The sequence below is a fragment of the Neopsephotus bourkii genome, unplaced genomic scaffold (genome assembly GCF_033783945.1).
Source record: "Neopsephotus bourkii isolate Nb327-2 ecotype Australia unplaced genomic scaffold, CSIRO-AGI_Nbou_v1 NB_31, whole genome shotgun sequence".
Lineage (NCBI taxonomy): Eukaryota > Metazoa > Chordata > Aves > Psittaciformes > Psittacidae > Neopsephotus > Neopsephotus bourkii.
The window spans coordinates 959,624-982,531 of NW_026900548.1; the positions used below are offsets into that span (position 1 = coordinate 959,624).

At 43.1% G+C, this 22,908-nt stretch overlaps 1 protein-coding gene across 3 annotated transcripts in view; it reads right to left on the reverse strand.

The window, feature by feature from the left end:
• Positions 1-22,908, reverse strand: part of CPS1 (carbamoyl-phosphate synthase 1) — a 109,165-nt gene that overhangs the window by 44,814 nt on the left and 41,443 nt on the right. For all 3 annotated transcript variants that reach the window (XM_061344600.1, XM_061344595.1, XM_061344607.1), the window contains 14 exons: positions 22,632-22,760; positions 21,967-22,073; positions 21,425-21,566; positions 20,825-20,902; positions 19,312-19,407; positions 18,564-18,659; positions 15,482-15,671; positions 14,835-14,992; positions 14,142-14,270; positions 10,522-10,666; positions 9,938-10,148; positions 8,634-8,832; positions 5,768-5,944; positions 2,038-2,156 (listed from right to left, as the gene is read on the reverse strand). In XM_061344600.1, the coding sequence (XP_061200584.1) occupies positions 2,038-2,156; positions 5,768-5,944; positions 8,634-8,832; positions 9,938-10,148; positions 10,522-10,666; positions 14,142-14,270; positions 14,835-14,992; positions 15,482-15,671; positions 18,564-18,659; positions 19,312-19,407; positions 20,825-20,902; positions 21,425-21,566; positions 21,967-22,073; positions 22,632-22,760 (1,976 nt within the window). The remainder of the gene's footprint in view (positions 1-2,037; positions 2,157-5,767; positions 5,945-8,633; positions 8,833-9,937; positions 10,149-10,521; positions 10,667-14,141; positions 14,271-14,834; positions 14,993-15,481; positions 15,672-18,563; positions 18,660-19,311; positions 19,408-20,824; positions 20,903-21,424; positions 21,567-21,966; positions 22,074-22,631; positions 22,761-22,908) is intronic.

The following is a 22,908-nucleotide window of genomic DNA, read 5'->3' on the forward strand; positions in this document are numbered from 1 at the left end:
AGCTCTAAATTTCCTCTTGGCAGAGACATTCTCCTCGTTATCAATCTCTACAGTCTCTCTCTGCAGGGCTCAAATCAAGACTTTTGGCAGAGGTGTTACTCCAAGTGCAACCAAAACCTCAAAAAGGAGGGGATGGATTTGACCAGGGAGCGAGCATGTAACCAGCAACAGTGCCTGGGAACAGGACAATTACTTCTGATTCTGGTAACTCTATTTTAACATCAGAAAGATTTAAAGCAATGACAGTGTCATAGCTCATTCTTTTCAATTGGAAGTAATCCTGTACCACAGGTAAAACTCACGCCAGGCATGCCAGGGACTGCAAACAGCTGGCTGCAGGAAGAGCATGTGTGTGCGCCAAGTCTCATTTGCATCACTCAATTAGCTTTCCCTCAGCTATTGCAGAGATGGGTTTCCTGATGGGGCTCACTGTACTAGGCTCTTACTTCAGGTCAGAAGTGGTTTTCCCTGGCTCTTTGCCTTGTGCCAATGTGCCTTCAACATAATGCAGCCAGACAGTCCATCCCCTCCCTCCAGTGGAGGTTGTGAGGTAAGATAGTTTCCTTGGGAAGGTCTAGGTAAGGGTAGGAGAGTGAAAATCTGCACAGATAAATGAGTGAGACTACATTAATTTATACAGCCTGCAATCCAGGTTGAACTGCATGAATTCACTTGCAAGGGACACGACAGTGGGTATGGATGATACAAATGCGAGACTGGATATTGCAAAAGGGCTTTCTGTAGCAGGCTGCCTATAGTCTGCTGCCTAGTCACCAGAAGGATGAAAAACTATCATCTGCTGATCACATTACTAGTAGTATTATGGCCTGTCACCCACTGCAGAGAAAGGGAAAGCAGCCTCAATGATATAGGACAGCTCAGCATGATTAGCCCCTGTGAAGCAATACTGGATTTACACCAGCTGAGGATGAGGCCAACCTTTAGGATCCGAAGCACCTTGTTCCAGAGCCACTCCAAAAGTGAATAAATCAAAGTGATTCCGGATATATTGATCTTCTTCCTCAGGAGCTGCACGTATATATTTAAGGTGTTCCAGATAAACTCAACACGACGCAGATGTTAGAGGGCAAAAGGCCAAACAACAGATCTCAGTAAATAACTAAGCTACTCCTTCTCTTCCACCTCCCTCCACATTTATTTTTGTTTAGCTGCACATCCAGCTTGTTCCGGGGGGCAAGGGAGAGCAAGGGCTGCTTAATTAAAAACGTGCAGCTGGTCAAAGCAGCAAAAATCACAGCAGATGAACAAGCACCTCAGTGATGCACTGGCTACGGTGCGCTCCCAGTGCCATCGTGTGGCGAAACGTGCTTAACACAAGGGGTACCCGAAGCAGAAAAGCTGGCGGATGCACAACCCATAACTCAGCAAGGAGGTTCTCCCTACCTCGTAAACCATGAAGGCAAAGCTCAAGTCAGCAAGAGGCTGGAACTGAAATACAGCCCAGCAAGTTAATTTACTGCTATCTCTCCTGCTTAGTTTTATACGGTCATTTTTCTTAAAGAAAGAAGATTTATATTTAAATATGGCTGGAATTACAGATGTTTAAAAGTACAAAACAACACATACTGCACGATCACAGCAAGGCAGAAAAGCTTAAAAATCAACTGGCCAGGCTGGAAAAAAACAGTGTATTTGACCTTCAGGTGTAGTAAGTGAGGACAAATCCTGTGTTTGGATGCTCTGCCCTCAGTACATCAGTGCACTGTACTCATTGCAGGCCATCCACAATCCCAGCCTCAGTCTGAGATACAGTAAGGATTTTCCAAAGTAAACCAGAACTTCTATAATCCATAGGAACAGCTAATGCCTAAGCACAAGCCTAAGAGTGTCCTCAGAAATGTCCTCTGCCTGGGTGAGGCAGTGAACTGGGTTTTAAGACAACACTGCTTACTCCAAACACTGAAATAAACTTCTTAGCATTGACTGCATCTGTGCTCAGGGCTTCCCATGGGCTTCCCAACAGGATGCCCAGAAGGACCATTGTGTCCTAGGATAAAGCTGGTGGGTTTTTCTTACCTGTTCACTTCCTTCAGGATTTTCTCCATGTTCACAATGCCACGCATCTTATACAGGAACCACTTGTCAATGGCTGTGAGTTTGTGAATGACATCCACGGGGACTTCGTTATCCAATGCCTGCCAAACAGAGGACAGCACCAAACAGCCCCTTTAATACATGCTTCACAAATGGAGATTTAGTCTGCAAATAGGTAGGAGCAACTGGATAGCACAAAAACATAGAAAGTACTGTAGAATAAGCTGGACGAATAAAGGTTCATCAAACCCATCTTGTCTCCTGCAGCAACAGAAAATGAGGCCCTCAAGCAGTGTAGGGGGGCACCAGGTACCAAAAGCTGGCTTCTGTTTAAGCAAGAAAGAGGTAATTTGCAGTCAGCAGCCAAACTTTAACTGATGGCAACAAGGCTTGGTGACCACTGAGTATGTGCCTTAGAAAACTACAGGGGTGCATATGCAACCTACAGTGCCGACTCCTCCATCTGCACCTACTCCCAGTCAAGTTGCCTAAATCTCAGACCCTCTGGCAACCTCCTAGCTGCAAGTGCTAGACAGGAAGGACAGATTCTCAGCTGTGAAGGAATTCTTTGTTTTAGAGCATAAATACTGATTTACTGTTGAAATACAAAGCTGAATCAAAGCATGTGGGCTTGAAATACCTCTGAAGCAAGGGAAAGGGATGCCCCATCCCTGGCAGTGTACAAGATCAGGTTGGATGGGGCTTGGAGCAACCTGGTTTTGTGGAAGGTGTCCCTGCCTATGGGAGGGGCTTGGAACTGGATGAGGTTTTAGGTTCCTTCCAACCCAAACCATTCTAGGATTCTATGTTTCTATGTAAGTCCAGTCCTGGGGCAGCACTGCAAAATGTCAAAGCTACGGCGTAACTCGAGCTTCTCTCACTGTATCTCAAGTTAATGTCAAGATCATTCAAATTTACCTGCATTATATTGCTGGGGCAATATTTTTTTGGTTTGTTTTAATCCAACTACTTGTAAGCATGGGGTAAAATGGAACCCCACAGAGGTACTATTCATAAGACAGTGGATTACAATCATATATATATATATATATGCTAGAGAGCCCCCTTGTATGATACAGTTGTATTTTCTACCAGCAATATTACTTGTGTCTCACCAGTGATGCACAGTTACAACTCTCTTCGTAAAACAACTAAAGGGTTTCCAAGCAGCTTGGCTGAGTATCATTCTCGCAACCTTTCTCTTGTCCTGAGAGATAAGAAGGCACTGACTTGAATATCCTGCTTGCTTACAAGCAGCAGTGAAAATCTCCAATGCACTTTTTGTTCTTTTAGAGTAACCACTTACACACTGAACCTTCAGCTACTGCTTGGCACTCACCAGCCACTGGTCTTCCAAGGACAGGAGGGAGCCACAGCAGGACAGCATGACTTCAGAACCCTCCTCACCTTCAAGAGCATCCCACCCAGTAGACAATGGCCCCATGCTAGGAAGCAAAGGAGTTTATAGCACTGCCTTCACATGGTGAGTGAGGGAGCAATCCTGGTCTGCAGGCAAAGCAAGGGAGGGCAGTTGAGCTCTGTGCTGTGTCTGGGGCCAGTACCCTTTCTCCTTCAGTCCCATCCTTGCTCCTCACCAAGGAAGTGTTTAGCTTCCTTTAGTGAACAGCTAGAAGACCAGAGCCCTGGTGTGAAACAGAGCATGGACCAAATCCACAGCCTATGTCTTCTGATGCCACTTGCATACAACCTTAAGAGGGCAGAGAAAAGATGTGATATAACTTGAGCAGCCCTGCTCGTCAGGCAGTTCCATCCCTGGAGTTAGCCACTCTGGCCAAGAAACAAGTCTCATCTATTTCAGCCTCTTTCCTAGTGCCTTCTTTCACATTACAACAGCAATCGCTCTGAATGGCAGTTGAACTCCCATCCCTTCCCCCTGAACAGTTACTGTTTTCATCATCCAACAGACAAAGGAGAGAGAAAAAGTAAAAAGCCTTGGAGAGCTGACTAGTGGGGCTTAAGGGGGAAGAGGAGACATACAAGGAAGCTCTATCCTGTTCCAAACAAAGCTGATGGATAATGGAAACTAACTGTTGGCTTTTAAATGTCAGCAGGCTGGAAAGGGATTTCCAGGCAGGCAGCCCCAGCTGACAGAACTACCTGTCACTGACATTGCTTGCCTGTTATTAACAGGGGTGAATTAATGCACTGTGTCTGGCTCAGGCAGCTCTTTACAGGGAGGGATTAAGACTCTGATCTTGCTTTTTTTCAACAGCTCCCAGTGAAAATGCCACCAGCTGGGAACACCCAGAGTGTTCAGTGTGACCCAAACTCACCTTTACCTCCCCAGATCCCCTGTGTTACAATGGGGCTAAGATTAACCTTTCATAAAAGCTCTCTGAGCCACGCAGAGACAAGAAGCAAGACTTCTCTCAGCCACAATAACAAAGACCAAGCACAGCTGCTGAAGGATGTTCTACACTTAAGCACTTCCCCAGCTTGAAAACCAAGAGTCAACAAACCAAGCTGGACAAAGCCACACATTTATAGAACATCTTATAAATGGCCTGAACAAGCAGCACAAGAGGAACAAGCTATGTGAAAACCTTGTTACAAATACAGCACAACCTCAGTTCCCTACACTCACGTGGAGGATGTAATGAAATGTATCAACACATGAGCACAAAGGGCTTAAAGACTCCACCACACAAAGTCACGGGCACAAAAGCTGGTGAATAGGTGTTCCCTCCCAGGAAGGTTTGCGATGTTGAAAAAACCAAGAGGTAAGCATGAGCTATAAAAGGCAACTGTCCCATCCTCCTCATAGAGGGTATGGACAGACGGACAAGCTAGCTGCAGCAAAACCACAGCATGTAATTGCACCTACTTTCTAAAGTAACTAATCCCACATTTGCCGTGTGATATAGACAGGAAAACACCATGGAGCTGAAGGAAGAAGTCATTTCACACCCAGGCTTCTCCTAAAATAATGGGCTTCCCTCTTACCAAGACACCTTGAAAGATGAAGTGATTTGCCCAGTGCAACAGGAGAGGGGTTAAAAGAATGCTAGAGGAAGTTGAGCTTATTTCAAGGAATAGGAAATTTCCTGTATGCTAAATTTCAGATAGAATTATAATTTTTGTGTTTGTTTCAAACCCATGCCAACATGGCAACTGTAAAAAGGCGGTGCTCTCAGAAAACCACAGCTTACCATGCTTTATCATCCTTCATTCAGTTCTCAAAAGCATCTTCAATTTCTCTTTCCTCCTTTCCTGTAAATTAATGGTAATCTGCAAAAATGACCAACTTTGACTGAAATACTAGTGTAAACCAGGCCTGAATACTCAGCAAACAATTATAGCATAGGAACAAACAAAGGAAAGCAGTCCAGGTCTCCACCAACACTCAGCTAAAAGTACCAGAACACAGGAATGCACCTGAATGCAATGAGCACTGGCTAAGACTGTACCAAAAGACAAATGTGTTACATGAGTACAGAAGATGCAGAAAAATGCAGATGTCAGCGGGACAAACTGAAGTCATGTATCCACCTGCTATTGTGTTGTGCAGAGGAACTTACATGCGACAGAATATCTGTACTTCAAAATCAAGGATCCTACACAAGGGGGTTCCAGTGTGCTTACAGAGGCAAACCAGGAGATAAAGAATACTCAATCTCTCCCACCTAAGTTGGCCCCATCTAGTTGGTATAATGCAGGGGGCCCAGGTCAAGAGCTTTCTGTCTTTTGTTACCTTGCCAATTGCATATATCCGAGTGCTTGATGGCTCAGAGAGATCCTTCTGGAGATCTACAACAGCTGGCCAGGCTTTATTCATAGGCAGATGTGAAGTGAAGCCATCTACAGAGGGGTGGCACATTCTCAGGGCCTTTTGGAAGCTCTCTTCAAAAGTACGTCCAATAGCCATGACCTGCAATGGAGAGCAGTGTTATGGGGACCATGTTAGCAGTGCTGAGCTGCTACCCAGCTGTCTCCTGAATAACAGAGAAATGACAATTTAAAAACATAAGACAATGTAGAAAGGACATGGAACTGTTGGAGCAAGTCCATAGGAGGCCACAAGAATGATAAGGGGGCTGGAGCACCTCCCATACAAAGACAAGCTGAGAAACCTGGGGCTGTTCAGCCTGGAGTAGAGAAGGCTGCGTGCAGACCTCACAGCAGCCTATATAGGGCTACAGGGATGCCAGAGAGGGACTCTTCATCAGGGATTGTAGTGAGAGGACAAGGGGTGATGGGTTCAAACTGAAACAGGGGAGATTTAGGTCAGAAATAAAGCAGCAGCTCTTCCCTGTGAGGGTGCTGAGGTGCTGGCACAGGGTGCCCAGAGAAGCTGTGGCTGCTCCATCCCTGGCAGTGTTCAAGGCCAGGTTGGACACAGGGGCTTGGAGCAAGCTGCTCTAGAAGAAGGTGTCCCTGCCCATGGCAGGGGGTTGGGACTAGATGATCTTAAGGTCGTTTTCAACCCAAACCGTTCTATGATTCTATGATCTAAACCATGAAGATGGACATTCAGAAAGTTTACAGCCTTTGGACCTTCCCCCTATGATAGTCCTGCTAACTTGAAGACAGGCACAGCTGACTGAGCTTTGGGAGTACCAGTTCTAGGCCTAACTGCTAGTATTATCAACAGGGAGTTTCGGATGAGTGATTCCTTTCTGCTTTCGTCTCCCTATCTGTAAAATACAGGAAGCTGCTGCTCTCCTCTGTAAATTCCTTTGAAGCACTTTATAGAGGGAAACATATGCAGCAGCATGGGTGTAGTAATATAGAAAGATATTTCTGTTCAACAACCTGTTAGAGATAGAAATTCACAGTGGGAATTTTAAGGTTCAGAACAAATCTGCGCCTCTTCCTTTAAATTACGTTTAACAGTGACTCTCCCCTGTGAGGGCTCTCTTAAAGGATTACTCCTCCTAGGCATGGCAGGACTGGGGTTTCCCTCCTTCAATCTTGACATCACATCTAATAGGAAAGCAAGCCTTTCTCTGTGGAAATCTGTGAGGTAACAGAGCTCTTTCTCCAATTTCTACATTTTTATTTCCCAGTGCAGTGAAACCCTCACAGCATAAAACCTTTCCCAAACACAGCACTGAAAATGTCAAAAGGAAAGAATAACATTGTTCTCTCTTATCCCACTGCTGCAGGCCCACTGCCCAGCACAACAGAGCTCAGGAAAAAAACACAGACCAGTCTAGGCTGTTTGATTAATAAAAGAGCAGTAGGGGCTGCAATCTGGCTTCAAGTTCAGGCCAGGGGAGATGGCTGTGCCATACCAATATAGACACAGCAGCAAGAAGCTCTTGGCTTCAGACACCCTCTCCTGCTCCCAGATCCTTCAGACTAACCTTTCTGCCGAGTAGCTCCACCAGCTGCAAACTGCGTCTCTTAAACTTCTCCATCCCTGCTTCAGTTTACCCCCCAACAGCCCTGCACTGTTGGAGCACTGACTCTTCCTGCATCTACCTCCACCCTTTACCCAGCAAATGGCCTTGAGAAGGACACGGGGTTCATGCAGTTTTGCTTTTGTGATACATGACCTGCAAAGACTCAGTATTTCCTCCTGCTAACAGGAATGTACAGGAAGTGTTTACAGCTGATGGTGCACAAGGCAACTGTATTTAGGAACCCTAGCTCTACAGAACAGTCCAACAACCCCTAAGCAGTGAGAGTTATTATCAGTAAGCATCAACTCACTGAAAAAAGTCAAACTCATTGCCACTAAAAGCCAAAACTGCCACTGGAAAATCAAGTTCTAATTAATCCTTCCAGTTGTATGATGGCTTGTTGCTTGAGCAAGGTAGAATTATGTCAGGAAGGTTTCACATGTCAGAACAATTTAATAAAAGAGCTACTTGAAAAGCATTAGGTAAACACAGCAGCTGAAAAAATACACTTTAATTCTTTCGCTTTGGTAGCTGATAGGAAATTAACTAATAAAGTGGGTAATGTGCCATTTTGCTTCATTTCTTTCCTTTTAAAACAAGGACCTAAAAATGTTATTGTCCCAGACACCTTAAAATCAGGGTTTAAAAGTCACACTGTCATGTTCAGGATACAAGAGACTTAATCACTTAGAGAAGTCAAGACTTCAGAACTCGATTTCGGGTTGTATTTTTACATACGTGTGCATTTCAAGAGCAGAAGTAGGCTGAGACTTGGCATATGGTTTTAACAGAGAGGACAAATGATGATGGGAACATGTGAGAATTGTGGCTCATCAGCATCACTGGTAATCTTAACAGGCCACAACTCTTGATGTTATATTTTAATTCATCACCATTACAGAACCCTCAAAAAATAACTCTGAGAGTCCTGTAGCAAGTGTTAAGAATGAAGAATGAAGTCAACCTCAGGTGATGCAGTGGTCTCTTCCCTTAGGAATCAAACCATTTAGGAATCCACTCTGTGATATCCAAGATTACCCAATCCTAACTCGCTGTCATTAATTACAGTACTGGATAAAAATTATTTGAGCTGGATAAATACCTTCAAAAGCCATTAGGTCCCTGAAAAGAGATGATACGAGGGTTTCCAAGAAAAAGAAATGAGTTTCCCAAGTGGTGGAACAGAAGAGAAAAAGAGAGTCTTGCACTCACCTCTCCCACACTCTTCATGGAACTTCCAATCCGGTTGGACATATGCTGAAAACGATCCAAATCCCAGCGGGGTATCTTGGTAACAACATAATCCAGGCTGGGCTCAAAGCAGGCAGAGGTTTTTCCTGTCACCACATTCTTGATTTCTGGCAAAGGGATCCCCAAGGCGATTTTGGCAGCAATAAACGCTAATGGATACCTGGCATAGAGGACAAGTAGAGAATAGCAGAGTAGGAAGTACTTTGCTTTTGCAAATCCCAGGAGTGGATCAAATTAAACACATGTGAGGTGATTTTCCCTCCTCAATACCACAGAAGGTTACTGTGCTTGAACACAGCCAGGCTCATCCAGCTTCCTACCTTAATACATTGGAGAGCTATCTACATAGATCTGGGACTTACATTATCTGCAAAGCCACCAGTGTTAAGTACCTGTCATGCCCACAGTGAGACCACACACAGAGATCTGTTTTGCTGCAAGACTACCATCCAAAAAGAATGGCATCCAATCAAATGTCCACTATCCAACATCATGGCTTACCTCCAGTCTGCTGTGACACTTCAACAATCACAAGAGTTGTTGAGAACTGAAAAGTAGAGATTAATTTGTGCCTCTCTACAGCATCTGCAAAGTGTTATTAAGAAGCCAATTTTTAAATAGCCTGCTCTGAACATCCTTATCTTGATTAGTTTATGATTAGCCAACAAAACAAAGGCACCTAGCAACACCATTTGCATCAATCTGACAGACAGCTCATTAATAACTGTGTCCTCTGGGTCCCAGAGATGATTTGCAGCCAACATATGGATACAGTGGATATGCTTTGTAAGGACAGCTACTAGGCTCCCCCCACTCCTCCTGGGAGTTTTTCCACTTGTAGTAACAGCAGCAGCAGGTTGGATTAGACCTGGAGGGCTCACTAACCCCTTCTTCCATCTCCCAGCAGGACTGACTCTCCAAGGGTCAATCCTAGCAGATGCTGACAAGAGTTGCTCTTAGCAGCTTCTCATGCATAAATCTGCACCTTACTGTCCTGACTGCTCCAGAGTTCTCCCTAACAACCAACTTCAGTTTTCCTTGCTGCAAATTAGGCTTGCATGTCCTTGTCTTAACTGAATGGAAAGCAGATGCAGGAGCTCTTCTTCCTTGCAGCCTTCTCCTATATATTTAAATAAACACTGATCCAATTTCCTTATCAGAATTCTCTCTTCCTCTTCTTCTCCCATCCTTTTTTACCTATTCGTTTGTTTGTTCTGTAGCTTTGTGGGGGTTTTTTTGGGGGGTGGGGGGTTAAATAATCTTACCCTGTTGCCTTGGAAGCCAAAGCTGAACTTCTCGAGAGCCTGGCATTAACTTCAATGATGTAGTACTCCAGGGAAGTTGGATGCAGAGCAAACTGGATGTTACACTCTCCCACAATGCCCAGATGTCGGACAACTTTGATGGCACGATCTCTCAGCATCTGAAATTCCTCATTAGTGAGTGTCTGGCTTGGAGCCACTACAACAGAATCTCCTGTTGTCACAAGGTAGCAGAAAAGGAAAATAAGAAGCTGCTCAGTGGCATATAAATTCTAGCTGCACAGGTCACTTTCTTTGCTAACCCACTGCAATAATGAAGTTACCACAAACATTCTAACCTGTGGATGCACAGTTGATGAAAAGCACAGATAGTTAGAAGCTCAGAGTTGGAGAGGCCAGGCAGTCATACAGTAAATGGGATCATAGGGGTCCATTTCACACTGTAGCTGCTGTATCCAAGATCTGAAGAGTATTTCTAGAGTGACTTCATCAACCATAAACCTATGTCAGTAACAGCAGCCAGAAGGGCATGGCATAAAAAAAGCTAATGAGTCATTTCCAGTTACCCAGCCTGTGCCCAAGCCTACCTGTGTGGACTCCCATAGCATCTATGTTCTCCATGTTGCAGACAGCAATACAGTTATCAGCAGCATCTCTCACAACTTCATACTCTATCTCCTTCCAGCCAACAACTGATTTTTCCACCAGAATTTGGTTAGTCATTGCAAATGCCTGGGAATATGTTAGGGAAAAGGAACAGTAAAAAAGAAAAATTTATTAGACCATGTTCCATATTTAAGACTTCTGTGGCTTATCTTCAGACATCCCAGACCAACATGAAAATTGAAAGATGAAGGTAAGTGAAGTTCACAGCACTGACGACAAACACTTTATATTTCTCTTTTTTAAAGGAAAAAACACATATTAGCTTCATTTGAAAAGTACAGGAAAATATTTATGTGACCTGATGGGAAAGCAAAGGCAGGGCACATGAGCTTGCAATGGCATATAAGTAACAAACAGGAATATAAAAACATCTAAGGCTTCAATCATGCAGCAGATACATGCTTTTGTTTGTGGATGTGGGTAGCCCCACGGACTTAACAGAACTCTGCAGAAAACTGAATGACTAAGTGATGGAGATATGGGTGCCAGCAAACACTATGTAATTAGTAGTACTAATAATGCTGTTTATCATTGGCATACTAACCAGAAGCAAGATTCGTGATTTATTCTTAAGCAGATCTTCAGAGCACTCCTCAGTGCAAGAGACAAAATGAAAAATACAGCTTGTGGGTAAACAAGTATAATCTAAGTGAATAAATATCCTTAATATTAGCAGATAAAAAACATTAATCAATTCTCTCCTAAAATCCTAGAAAATAAGAGCTACATTATCCATCCATCCTTCAGCAAAGCTTCTTGTTTTATGCTGCCCATGCATCAGTCTGCAGTCTGGTGCCCTCTGTAGTTAGCTCAAGCTGTTAGTCAACTGTTGCCCTTAGCTCTGTTGTCAAACTTGCACACAGAAAATGAAAAGCAAAAGTAGTTTGAGGAAGGGCACTTCACATTCACACTCAGCACAAACACTGAATCTGTGGGGATGTAGCAGGAGTACCCAATCACACTTGTAAAACAATCCAAGCTGCACCTGTGTTACTGTCTTATTGCCTTCTCTCACTCATAACGAGCAGTCTCAGGAAACATGAACAGATTACTTGAAGTATGTGTGCTATGAAACATCCACTGTTCAGTCCTCTGAATTACATACAATTCAGAGTCCTATGTCTGAAAACTCAGTTCACACAATTACTACAGATCACCTTTGTAATTGAGAACAAGGGAGTTTCTGCTGGACTGTAGACACGAGCATCCAAAGTTGAGCTAATTTATCTCATTTAATTTATAGGGGGGGTATAAGGATGCTAGGGAGGACTTATTCATTAGAGACTGCAGTGGTAGGACAAGGAATAACAGGATAAAACTTAAACAGGGGAAGTTTAGATTGGATATAAGGAAGAAGTTATTTACTGTAAGGGTGGTGAGGCACTGGAATGGGTTGCCCAGGGAAGGTGTGAATGTTCCATCCCTGGCAGTGTTCAAGGCCAGGTTAGACAAAGCCTTGGGTGACATGGCCCATGGCAGGGGGACTGGAACTGGATGATCTTAAGGTCCTTTCCAACTCTTAACTATTCTATGAGTCTAGGTTTCTAACCCAAACTGTTTTCCACTGCACATTTTGAAATGTTGATACCAAACTGGGAGGTGCTGTTGCCTCTCTTGAAGGACAGGAGGCCTTGTAGAAGGATCTAGAGTGACTGGAGCATTAGGTTGTGATTAATGGAATGAAATCTAACAAGATGAAGTGCCAGATTCTGCAGCCAGGATGGACTAATGCTGGGCACAAGCATAAACTGGGACAGGAGTGGCTGGATCCAACAAAGCTGGTGAAAGGGCTGGAAGAAAAGTCCTATGAAGAGTGGCTGATAACTTTGGGCTTGTCTAGTTTGGAGAAAAGGAGGCTGAGAGGTGACCTCACTGCTCTCTACAGCTGCCTGAGGAGGGGAAGTGGCAATGGGGGTGCTGGTCTCTTCTCCCTGGTATCCAGTGACAGGATGTATGGGAATTCTGCAAAGCTCCATCACAGGAAGTTCAGACTTAACATTAGGAATCATTTCTTTACTGAGAGGGTGGTCAAACACTGGCACAGGCTTCCTAGAGAGATGGTCAATGCCCCAGGCCTGTCAGTGTTTAAGAGGCATTTGGACAATGCCTTAACTTTCAGTGAGCATGGAAGTGGGTCAGGCAATTGGACTGGATGATCATTGTAGCTCTCTTCTACTTCAGAGTAGTAGTACTCTGTTCTACTCCAATTCAAAATGCTGAAGTTCTTTTAGTATAACTTTTGAGAAAATGAAAACATTTATTTAGAAAGTAAAACAGAATCAGGCTTTTCAAAGAAAGAGTTTCAGAACCAAGAAGCACTTACTAAAGATAGGAACTGCCCAACTCTGAAGTTTCATAGCTAATAAGATGCTTATCAAGAGCAGCTGGTTTACAGATTTCAGGGAAAAACTGAGATGTTCAAAACCACCTTAAAAGAACACCAAGAAAGGCTGATCAAAACCAGGTTTTCCTACTGAAAAATATTTGGATGTCAACTTTTTCAGACATCTGCACTCCCAGAGTTCCTGAGTGAATTTCTTTCTTTAAACAAAGCCCATGTGCGTTGGGCAAGCAAAGTGTTTCCAGCTTCAGCCATCAATCTGTGAGATGGGGTTACTGCACCCAATGTCTCCTCCTGCATCTGTCAAGTCCTGTCCACTGGACCTCCCTGCAACTGACACTGCCTGAGCAGATATTTGCTCAGCACTAAGCACACTAAACCCAAAGTCTGTTTGCATGGGAGCAGCATGGAAGGATACACAAATGGCATTTTCACAGACATATCTTACTGGCCCCAGTAAGACATTGGAGACAAAACACTGCTGTGTTTTGTCCCAGAGATACATGAAAGATGAAGAGGTTCAGCAAATAAGGGAAAGAAAAAAACTAAGAATTTTAGACACAGAGATTTATTTCCTAAAATTCCACATTTTTGCCAAGGAAAAAGCTTTCTGGGTTTTGTTTTGTTTTCCTCCATTATCTGCTTATTTTTCACAGCAAATTCATAAAACCAATCCCAGATTTCCTACAGAAGAGCTGTTTCTATAGCCAGAGACAGCTGGTGGATGTCAAATTATGAAGTGTGATCCCATTAAATCTCTACATGAGCTTTTGACCATCAAAGACACTGCCTTTAGACAGAAACACAACAGAGGCCCAAGCCTCTCACATCTTCTGTCCTTGATAATGCATTGTCATTCAGCATTTAAAATGTTTCAACTTCCTTGACAGCCTTCACGTGCCATTTACTCCCGCAAGTAGGTGAATATAGTCCAATCTGTTTATTTTCAGACCCAAATTGCTGAAACACTCAAGTAATGACTTGTTTCTCATGAATTGAATAGATCTATCATTTTAACATGTTTGTTATCTGAGTCAGCAGGAATCATGAACAGAAGGCACGAGAAGGAATCAGGATAACACTTTACAGGTAAGATGAAAGGTGGGGTATGTACAATTCCAGTGTCTGTGACTATCAGAAGAATATCTAAGAAAACCAGATGTTCAGGTCTACTCCCAGAGCTTGCAGTTGCAGACGTACCTTTGTACCAAGGTCCAGCAAACTTTCTTTATCGGGACATATTCCTGACCCTAGACCACCAAGGGCATAAGCAGAACGTATCATGACTGGGTAACTAATTTTTTCAGCTGCCTTCAGAGCATCTTCAACCTTGAAGGACAAGGGAATAGTTTTCAGAGGTATAATAACAATTCAAATGAACAAAGTCTCAGCTCTGGTTACACTGTTAACTGAAAATCCCATCAGTAAGACACTATAATATGAAAAGAATAACACTGGGCTTTGTAATACTGTTTTGTTCTGCCAAACAGCAGAAAGCAGGAACATGGACTCAAGGAGGGGCTTCTGCCCTTAGTAATGTGTGGAATTCCTTATTGACAACGTCCTTATCTGGTCTGGCTTCACAGACTTTTTAGCATGAAATAACCCCTCCAACAAACATCCTGGTTTGGTTTCCTCCAAACTCCAACAGGAGCAGCACAGAAGCCACCTCAACCCGATTTCTTGTCAACAAGTAAACAAGATTAGACTTTCCGAGTGCTTAATTGCATCTGCACTCATTCTAAATCCTGGTGAACCAGCATCAGTCAGTGGGGAGTGCTGGTGAAAGCGTACAAACTACACCAGCCACAGTTGTACTCAGCTTTCACTCAACAAAACTAGATTTTTGGACAACAGCAATAGTAATCACATCTTCAAAATCATGTGATTTACCGATTCCACTGCAAAGCTAGGAGCAATCTTTTCGTTTAGCTCAGTCAGCTTATCACAAAAAAGCTTTCTATCCTCTGTGGCCATGATGGATTCAACTGATGTACCTAGGACCTTCACACCATACTCCTGCAGGACTCCTTGCTTGAAGAGCTCCACTCCTGCAGAGTAAACAGAAGAAGAAGAAAGTATTCAAAAGGCAGCTGACTAGCTGACAACTTTTCTGGCCTCTTCAACAGCTAATTTTACTATACATTGTCAGTATTAGAACTCAGAACCATAACATGAAAGTTTCTGTCCTCATATCTATGAAACCTGGAATATCAGTGAAGTTACTGCTTGGCCATCACCTGCAACACAAAGAAAAGCAGTGCAGTGTTTGGAAGAAGCTAAAGGAAGCTAACTTTTCCTTTTGATCTCTGCCTCAAGGTGGTCTACAAGTATCAAAATTAGCAATTTGATATTATGTTCACAACTCAGCAATTACTCACTCCCCCATGGTCAGTATCTTTGCCTGTAGCCCTTAGTAACTTAGACAATGTACCAGGCACATGGGTATTGCACGTCTGCACAAATAAAGCCTGCTGAACACATAGTAAAAACCATGAGTTTGCCTGCAAGCAGTGCCAAAATGCCTATATTGTACTCACCACAGTTGAGAGCAGTCTGGCCACCCATGCCCAGAATTAACCCATCAGGACGCTCTGCTTTGATGACTTCTGTGACAAACTGTGGAGTGATGGGGAGGAAGTAGACAGCATCAGCCTGCTTTAAGCCAGTCTCATTGGTCTGCACTGAAGCAATATTGGGATTCATAAGGACAGTTTTCACATTTTCTTCCTGAAAAAATGAAAATATGCATTAAAACTAAGAATATGTGGAAAAAGATCTAACAGCAGCACGGGCTCAACAAGCTGTTTACCAACAGCAGCATTTAGAAAGCCTGGTTCCCTACATACTCCCCCATAAGGGATCCCTGGTTTCTTGTACCAGGCTGAGCTAATGCAAATTCTTTACTTCAGTGCCTCTGCCTGTCAATGGCTCTTCAGGGAATGGCGATTCCCACCTGATTCAGAAACATGGTTGAAATTGCTTAGCACATTTAGGAGAGGGGAGACAGGAACAAACTCCAGCATCCTCATGCCTGTGTTCTGTTGGAAGTCAGTCTAGAAGTCACCAAAAATTAATGAAAACCCAATCTTTTCTTACCAAGCAGTAGGTCTTTGATGGGGTATCCAGGTAGTTATCAGGTTTTGTACCAATCGGTAACAGTACAAACCCACATTGTTTGCTATGCCTTTCCCTAAAGATACTTTACTTTTCCTGGTGTCATTGCTTTAAGAATCTTGTCCTATTACATTTTTATTTGATAGTGCACATCCTCAACAGACAAGCTCTGCCTCTAAACGCAGGACAAAGGTTAGCCAAAACTTCACGCTGTATTTTCTCTGTCACATATAAGAAATAGGGTGATGATAAAGTTTATCTGTTTCCTGCTACAGCAATGGGAGTTTTATCACTCTTGGTTACATTCACTGCATGGCTCATTAATAGAAAAAGTCTGAGGCAGATCAACTCCCCTCATATAGTGAATATTAGTGTAATGAGGGAGCCAACTAAGTTTTACTAATAATGAAGAGACCAGAATGTGGACCAAGTCAACCACAAGCAGATAAAGAAGTGTATTAGTGCTTTGTTGCAAAGGAGGATTGAGAAGAGCAAAGGCTGTGGCCTCATTTTTCTGACTCACTCTGATCTCCATCAACTTCTTGGAAAGCAATAAACTTCTACAAACAAACCATTTGCCAACAATGCTGATTAGAGATATAAAATACACCTGAATAGAAAGATTTGTGATATGGAAATTGTGGAGGTTAAAAACAACTGTGACTGTAATTAAAAACAGGAATTGTGAACAGTAATAAGAGACAGGAAGAATGTTGCTGGATTCAGTCAGCCATTCCTCACGTAAATGCTATGAAAGTCTTCCTATGACCACTACAGAAATTGCTATTTTTGCCAAGCTCACAATGAGCATGAAAATGCCATAGGGTTTTTCTGTGTTTGATTAAAACTTGCGAATGTTTGACCCACTGGTTTGGGGGAACAAACACACAGTTCACCAAGAGCAGTGGGATTCTCACTCAGAGCTCTGACTGCTCAGTTCAGGTATAAACTTTTTGCTCTGTCCTTTCATAACCTCAAATACTGCCTTGAAGACCAGCTGTAAATTTTTGCTGATCTTCTTGCCCCATGAACACACTTTCCTTGGAAATGTGTGGTGCAGGGAAGGGAAAGAAGGGAGAAAATCCTTATGGAAAATTGAGATAAATGATCCCAAACTGGATAGCTTTCATGGCAGTGATGAAGGATAAGGGGAGATCTCTGAGCAAATTATCTTCTCTAAGGAACATATTCAGAAATGCATAGCTATAATTCTGGTGGTAATGAATGGCAGAGGGAGAGGTACCTCACTTGCCAACAACAGAGTATCTGTACAACTCAGCCCTTTCTTCCCTACTTATTGGGGCAGGGTGTCTAAGGACCAGATAGCAGTGATAAGGAAGTCAATGAGAGAATTAATGCTCACTGTTGCTAGGAGGGACACATTTTACTGATAACACATTGTTTGGGATGTTGGATTTTAATTCACTCACTTTTTGCCCTTGCAACCCCTTCCTCCAACTTCTGCTTTTTTAAACACATGACACTCTGCAGAACAGCCACCCATCCTGAATGGGGACCTTTCTTACAATTCAATTAAGATAGTGCATGACTAATACTCCAGGAGGGTTCCATTCCTCCTTTGGGGTAAATCCACCTGTATTCAGAACAGTTGGGAGAATTCCCACAGCATGTAACCCAGAATGGTTAGGGTTGAAAGGAACTTTCTTAAAGATCATCAAGTTCTCATCGATTCACCCAAAGCAATGACTTCTCATTCATTCCTTTCAAGATTATCAATTTATTCTGGAAACAAAACTTGGCATATATGACCTTTAAAAGGTTCATCCCATTTAAAACAAATAGCATTTAGAAAAGCTGCCTTGATAAGGGGTTCAAAATCTTTTGCATAACAGTCTTCACAGCAGCCAACCATTTTAGGTGTTGTTATTTCTCTGCATTGCAATGTGTTGGCACACCACAAAAGTTTCAGTAACTGCAGCTCAGGTGTTGCTGACCCTATTCCTCCTATTCAAACTTAAACAGGGGATGTTCAGATTAGATAGAAGGAGGAAGTTCTTTACTGTGAGGGTGGTGAGGCACTGGAACAAGTTGCCCAAGTAAGTGGTGAATGCTCCATCCCTGGCAGTGTTCAAGGCCAGGTTAGACAAAGCCTTGGGTGACATGGTCTACAGTGAGGTGTCCCTGCCCATGGCAGGAGGGTTGGAACTAGATGATTTTAAGGTCCTTGCCAACCTTAACTATTCTATGATTCAATTCCACTGATCTTGACAAGCTTGGAGACACCAGTCACATATCCCAAACAACAGACTGCTCGAAGACTGCAATGGAAAGCTTAAGAACATATCTCTTTGGAAGATAATTCCGAGTGGTTAATTCATATCACTCAACCAACAAGTTCACAAACAAAAAATGACTATATTTCCCTACTGTCATTTTTTCTCACCAGCTTCCCTGCCCCAGTGATCCCACAGTCAGAGGAGGAGTCAGCTGGGAGAGGGAAAAAATGAAACACGTGAGGTTAGTATTTTCAGATCATCCTCTCACCTTCATGGCTTTCACAGCCTGGGATCCAGAGTAATCGAATTCCCCTGCCTGGCCAATTGATAGACCCCCAGATCCTAGAATGAGAACTTTGGAGACCTAGAAATGTCAAACAGCATGGAAAAAAATCAGTCCTATCATAGAGGATGTTGGAATGAACAGACACTGTGCAGCACTGAACAGTCTCAAATTACAAAACAGAAGTCTTAAAGAGAGAAAAGTCAAGTCCAAAACCACTGCAGTTTTACTTATAAGAATATTTCTACTGGACTTGTCCTATATATCTCTGCTTAGAGAAACACACAACTTATGTGTAGAGCATAGAGTAAACCTGTTAGTTGTATCATGAGCTTAACTTTGGCTGCCCACAAAATCCAGCTGCCTTCTAAGACAGCAGCACTATGAAATTCAGCTCACACTAAGAATTGCAGACTTATTTGCTAAGCAACAGAGCATCAACATTATGCTGCTGGCACAGAATCTCAAGGCCAGATTATTCCAGGGCACCTCACATACTGCCATGAGAGTACCCCACATGAAACATCAGACTGTTACAATCTTCAAAGAAAAAGGAGTTGTTAACACATGAAACCCCTGATGACAGTGAGATAGGCAGCTGACAAGTCTTTTGTAAGGGAAGCCTCCTCTGACTTCCTTGGTCAGCTTTTTGTGCCATTTTGTACCCTAGGTTGAGTAGGAATTAACAAGTGCCTCACTGACAGGCATGAATAATGAGCGTCTGTACACTGACCTCCACTCTGGAAGCTGTCACTCCAGCTTTGGGCAGGACCGAGGAAACTGAGCCTTTCCCTCTCTTAATCAGTGCAATAAATGAATCAAATAGGAACTAGGAAAAATAAACACATGTATTTAATCACCAAAGTGGAACTAAATAAATGCCAAGCTCTTATCTCTGCTCTGCTGCCTTCAGAAGGTAGATTTACACCATCAGAGAAGAGGGGATCATTGTCTGAAATTCACCTAACAAGTTTGACATATCTGACAAAGCTGCATTCAAGGAAGTGAGGTCATATCAGGAAGAAAACACATATCAATCACAACTGTATGCTCTGCTTGTATATGGCTGGCAATACAATGATTGAACGTGCACTAAAAGCTAAAATACAGAAAAGCATACATTAATTAGCTCAAAGGAACCACCTCAAATGATGCCTACTGCAGATCTGGTACCTGAACAGGTATATCTAAACATCAGTTGTGCTTCATCAGTACTGTCTTTCCAGAGGAAGCTATAGACAGTGGGAAAGCCTCCCCATCTGACCACACACTTGCAGAGCATCTGTCCACACTGCTCCTGAAGCTGTCTGCTGGGAATTATGGAAGGAGTACAGACGGGTCCTGCAAGACCATCAGGATAGGCACTGTGTTATAGAACCCATGCCAGTAGCCGGAGTGCATGGACTGGGGAAAGGTACAGCTGAGGGTTGTTTTGAGTTCTCCAAGATTCACTAGTCAATCAGATTGCTATGAAACTTCCTGATATCAAAAGATTTACTTGAAGGTTTAATCAACATCATGAAATTAAGATTAAAATAAGCACTTCGATACGTTCTTCCATCCTCCTCTCTCAAGTAATGCTAAATGGTTTATTTATGTTCAGACATGCCCCCTTTGCATTCCACATCCCCTGTTGCTGCTTAGTCATACTCTCCAACTACGCAGCCAGTTGTTACAGAGTTTGTGCAAAGTCACAGTTGGGGGATTAAAATTTCATTTCACTTAGGAGAACCAGAGTGAGGAAGTGTGAATCCATTTACATAACTCTACAGTAATTATAAGATTTGAAAGTGGAACTAAAATGCACTAGAAAGTTAATGGTTTTATTACAAAGCATCTGGCTAGCATTTTTTTCCTGGTTAAAAAAAACCAAACAAAACCTTTTCCTTTTGCAATCACCCCTCAAGAGATTTGAGCCTGATCCTGCAAATGCTTAAACACTTCAGTAACTTCGAACACACAGATAATCCCATCAGGGCTCCAAGCATACACATCACATGAATGGAATCATTGATCCAAAGCATACAGAAGTCAATAGATGCCTTGCTGTTGATTGTAATTAGCTGGGGATCAGGCTAAGCAGACACAAGCCTATGCATGACTGGGTCCTCTGTTAGGATCCCAACATTTCAAAACCCAAGATTCAGGACTGTCACCAACATAAAGACTTGTAATTGTAGCTGATACATATCTGAACCCCCTAGGCTACCTCTGAAAGCAAGTTCATATCAGCCCTCATACAATACCTCTGTGTCCCTTGGCCCAGGATTTGCATCTGGGTAGAACTGTGCTGTGAAAATCGGTCTGGTCTCATGCATAATTCCCTGCAGGAATGAAAATGATTGTCTCAGATACTTCCTTGCTCCTTTCCGTGGGGGAAATTGCTTTTGAAAATACCTAAATAACTGATACAAATTAAAACAACAGGACAAAGTAGACTGCAATAATAATTCTTTTTCTGTGCTGGGCAACACAGAAGCAACACAACCTAATAGTGACCCAGGCTATGACACTTACGATACCAGTATTAAGATGACAGTAACTGAGTGAGCATCACTGATAGTAGGGAGAGCTCAAAAGGTAATAAGGCAGCTGTTCAAGGGAAATCACATGGTCACTGTTGCAATCCTACACTTTGGGCTAGTATGAAGAACAGTGGTAATGGCTCAACCCCTTTTGGCCTGTCAGGCAAAAGCCCAAGTAAAGCAGATGGTCAGATCACCAAGTTTAGCCCTAATAACTAATTGTAATCTGACAGCAAGTTTCCAGGAGGTGAAATAAAGTAAGAGAGGGTATTCCCTCACTAGGGGCTGCTATGTGCAGGTACCTGGAAAGCATGAGCTCACCTCATTCGTTTGATCGTTGGCATTCACAAAGAGAGGTTTCCAGCCAGGTGGGAGGGTAGAGCTGTCAATAGCATAACCATGGTTCTGAGCAGTGATGACAGCCTGTCCATTCACTGCATTCAGGACAGGCTGGTTCTGTCCTCTGAAAGAGAAAGGATCAGAGAAGCAAGGGCAGAAGAGTCAGATGTGTTCAAATACCACTATTAGAGCAGATAACTCTGGGGCTATACAGAGCAGTTCAATACTAGCTGTTCAATACTGGAAGCCTATCTCAAAATGATAAATCCTAGGAGAAGCTCTGCTATTCTTCAGTTTGATGGGGATCAATTACATCAAAGACTTTCAAAATACCCTCAGAAAAAGTAATACATGACATGGCAGTTTAAATTAAAGGCAAGGAGAACGGCTGGAATGAAGAAGTAATGTTACTGACATGATAGCTCCCATTAAGTCAGTTCAGAAGTAATGCATTGCTGCTATGGGGCCTTTTGGAATGCTGAGCTGGTTTGTCTGGGTCTTGGGAAGCAGAAGAGCTGCCATACCTGTTGGCCATCTGCATTTTGTAGGAAGTAGCTCCGGCTGCTATCCCAGTGATTAGATTTCCCATGCTAATTCCAAACAAAGGCTCTGGACGATTGCTCTCCAGGACCTAAAATGAAAGGGTTTTCAGGAGATACTGGAGTGTTTGTGTTCAGCAATTCCAGCACAAACCATGTCAGTTCTCTCACAAACTCACAACAAAGCTGAATGCATGGGTGGTAACAGCCTATAAAGGAAAAGTTTCCTCCTCTCCTTTGACAGGGAAGCCTCAGAACACGGTTTGATGTCTCAGTCTACTCGAGGGGAATATGCAGTGACACTCTGCATTACAGCCATTTAGTGTGTGACATTGCTTCAAATGGGAGCACTGTGAAATTGGGACTGTCCTTTCAAAAGGTCACAGAGGTCCTGAAAGAGCACAGGCTACTCTGAGGCACTGGTAAGGTCAACACAGTAATCATGTATTGCTCACCAAGGTCTGTGTATATCCTTACTGTAACTACTGGTCTGAAGGCAACTCCCAGTGGATGAAGATGAAAAATATCCCAGGCAGATGAAATCACTAACAGTTGGTCTGTAACACGTTAGTACCATTGACTGTATAGAAGTCAGGCACTTGAAAAGAGGGGCAAACAAGAACAGTTGACCTATGGCTATTACACTGTACCTTTCTGACATTCTGAATCACCTCCTGGGCCTTCATGGGATCTCCTGGACCTCCAGAAATTATGAGCCCATCATACTCCATGCTGGTGAAATCATGGTCCCATGGAACCAAATGCACTTCTGCACCTCGCTAGGAGAAAAAGAACAGGGAACAAGAAATGGGGAGGGGGGAAGAAATGAGTTTTTGTGAGGAGGTTGTTCTTGTGCTCTTACGTCCCAGAGGCTGAGTTTGGATTTCAGTCATCCCTTCGCCAGGGACAAAAACAAGGTTTCTCTCC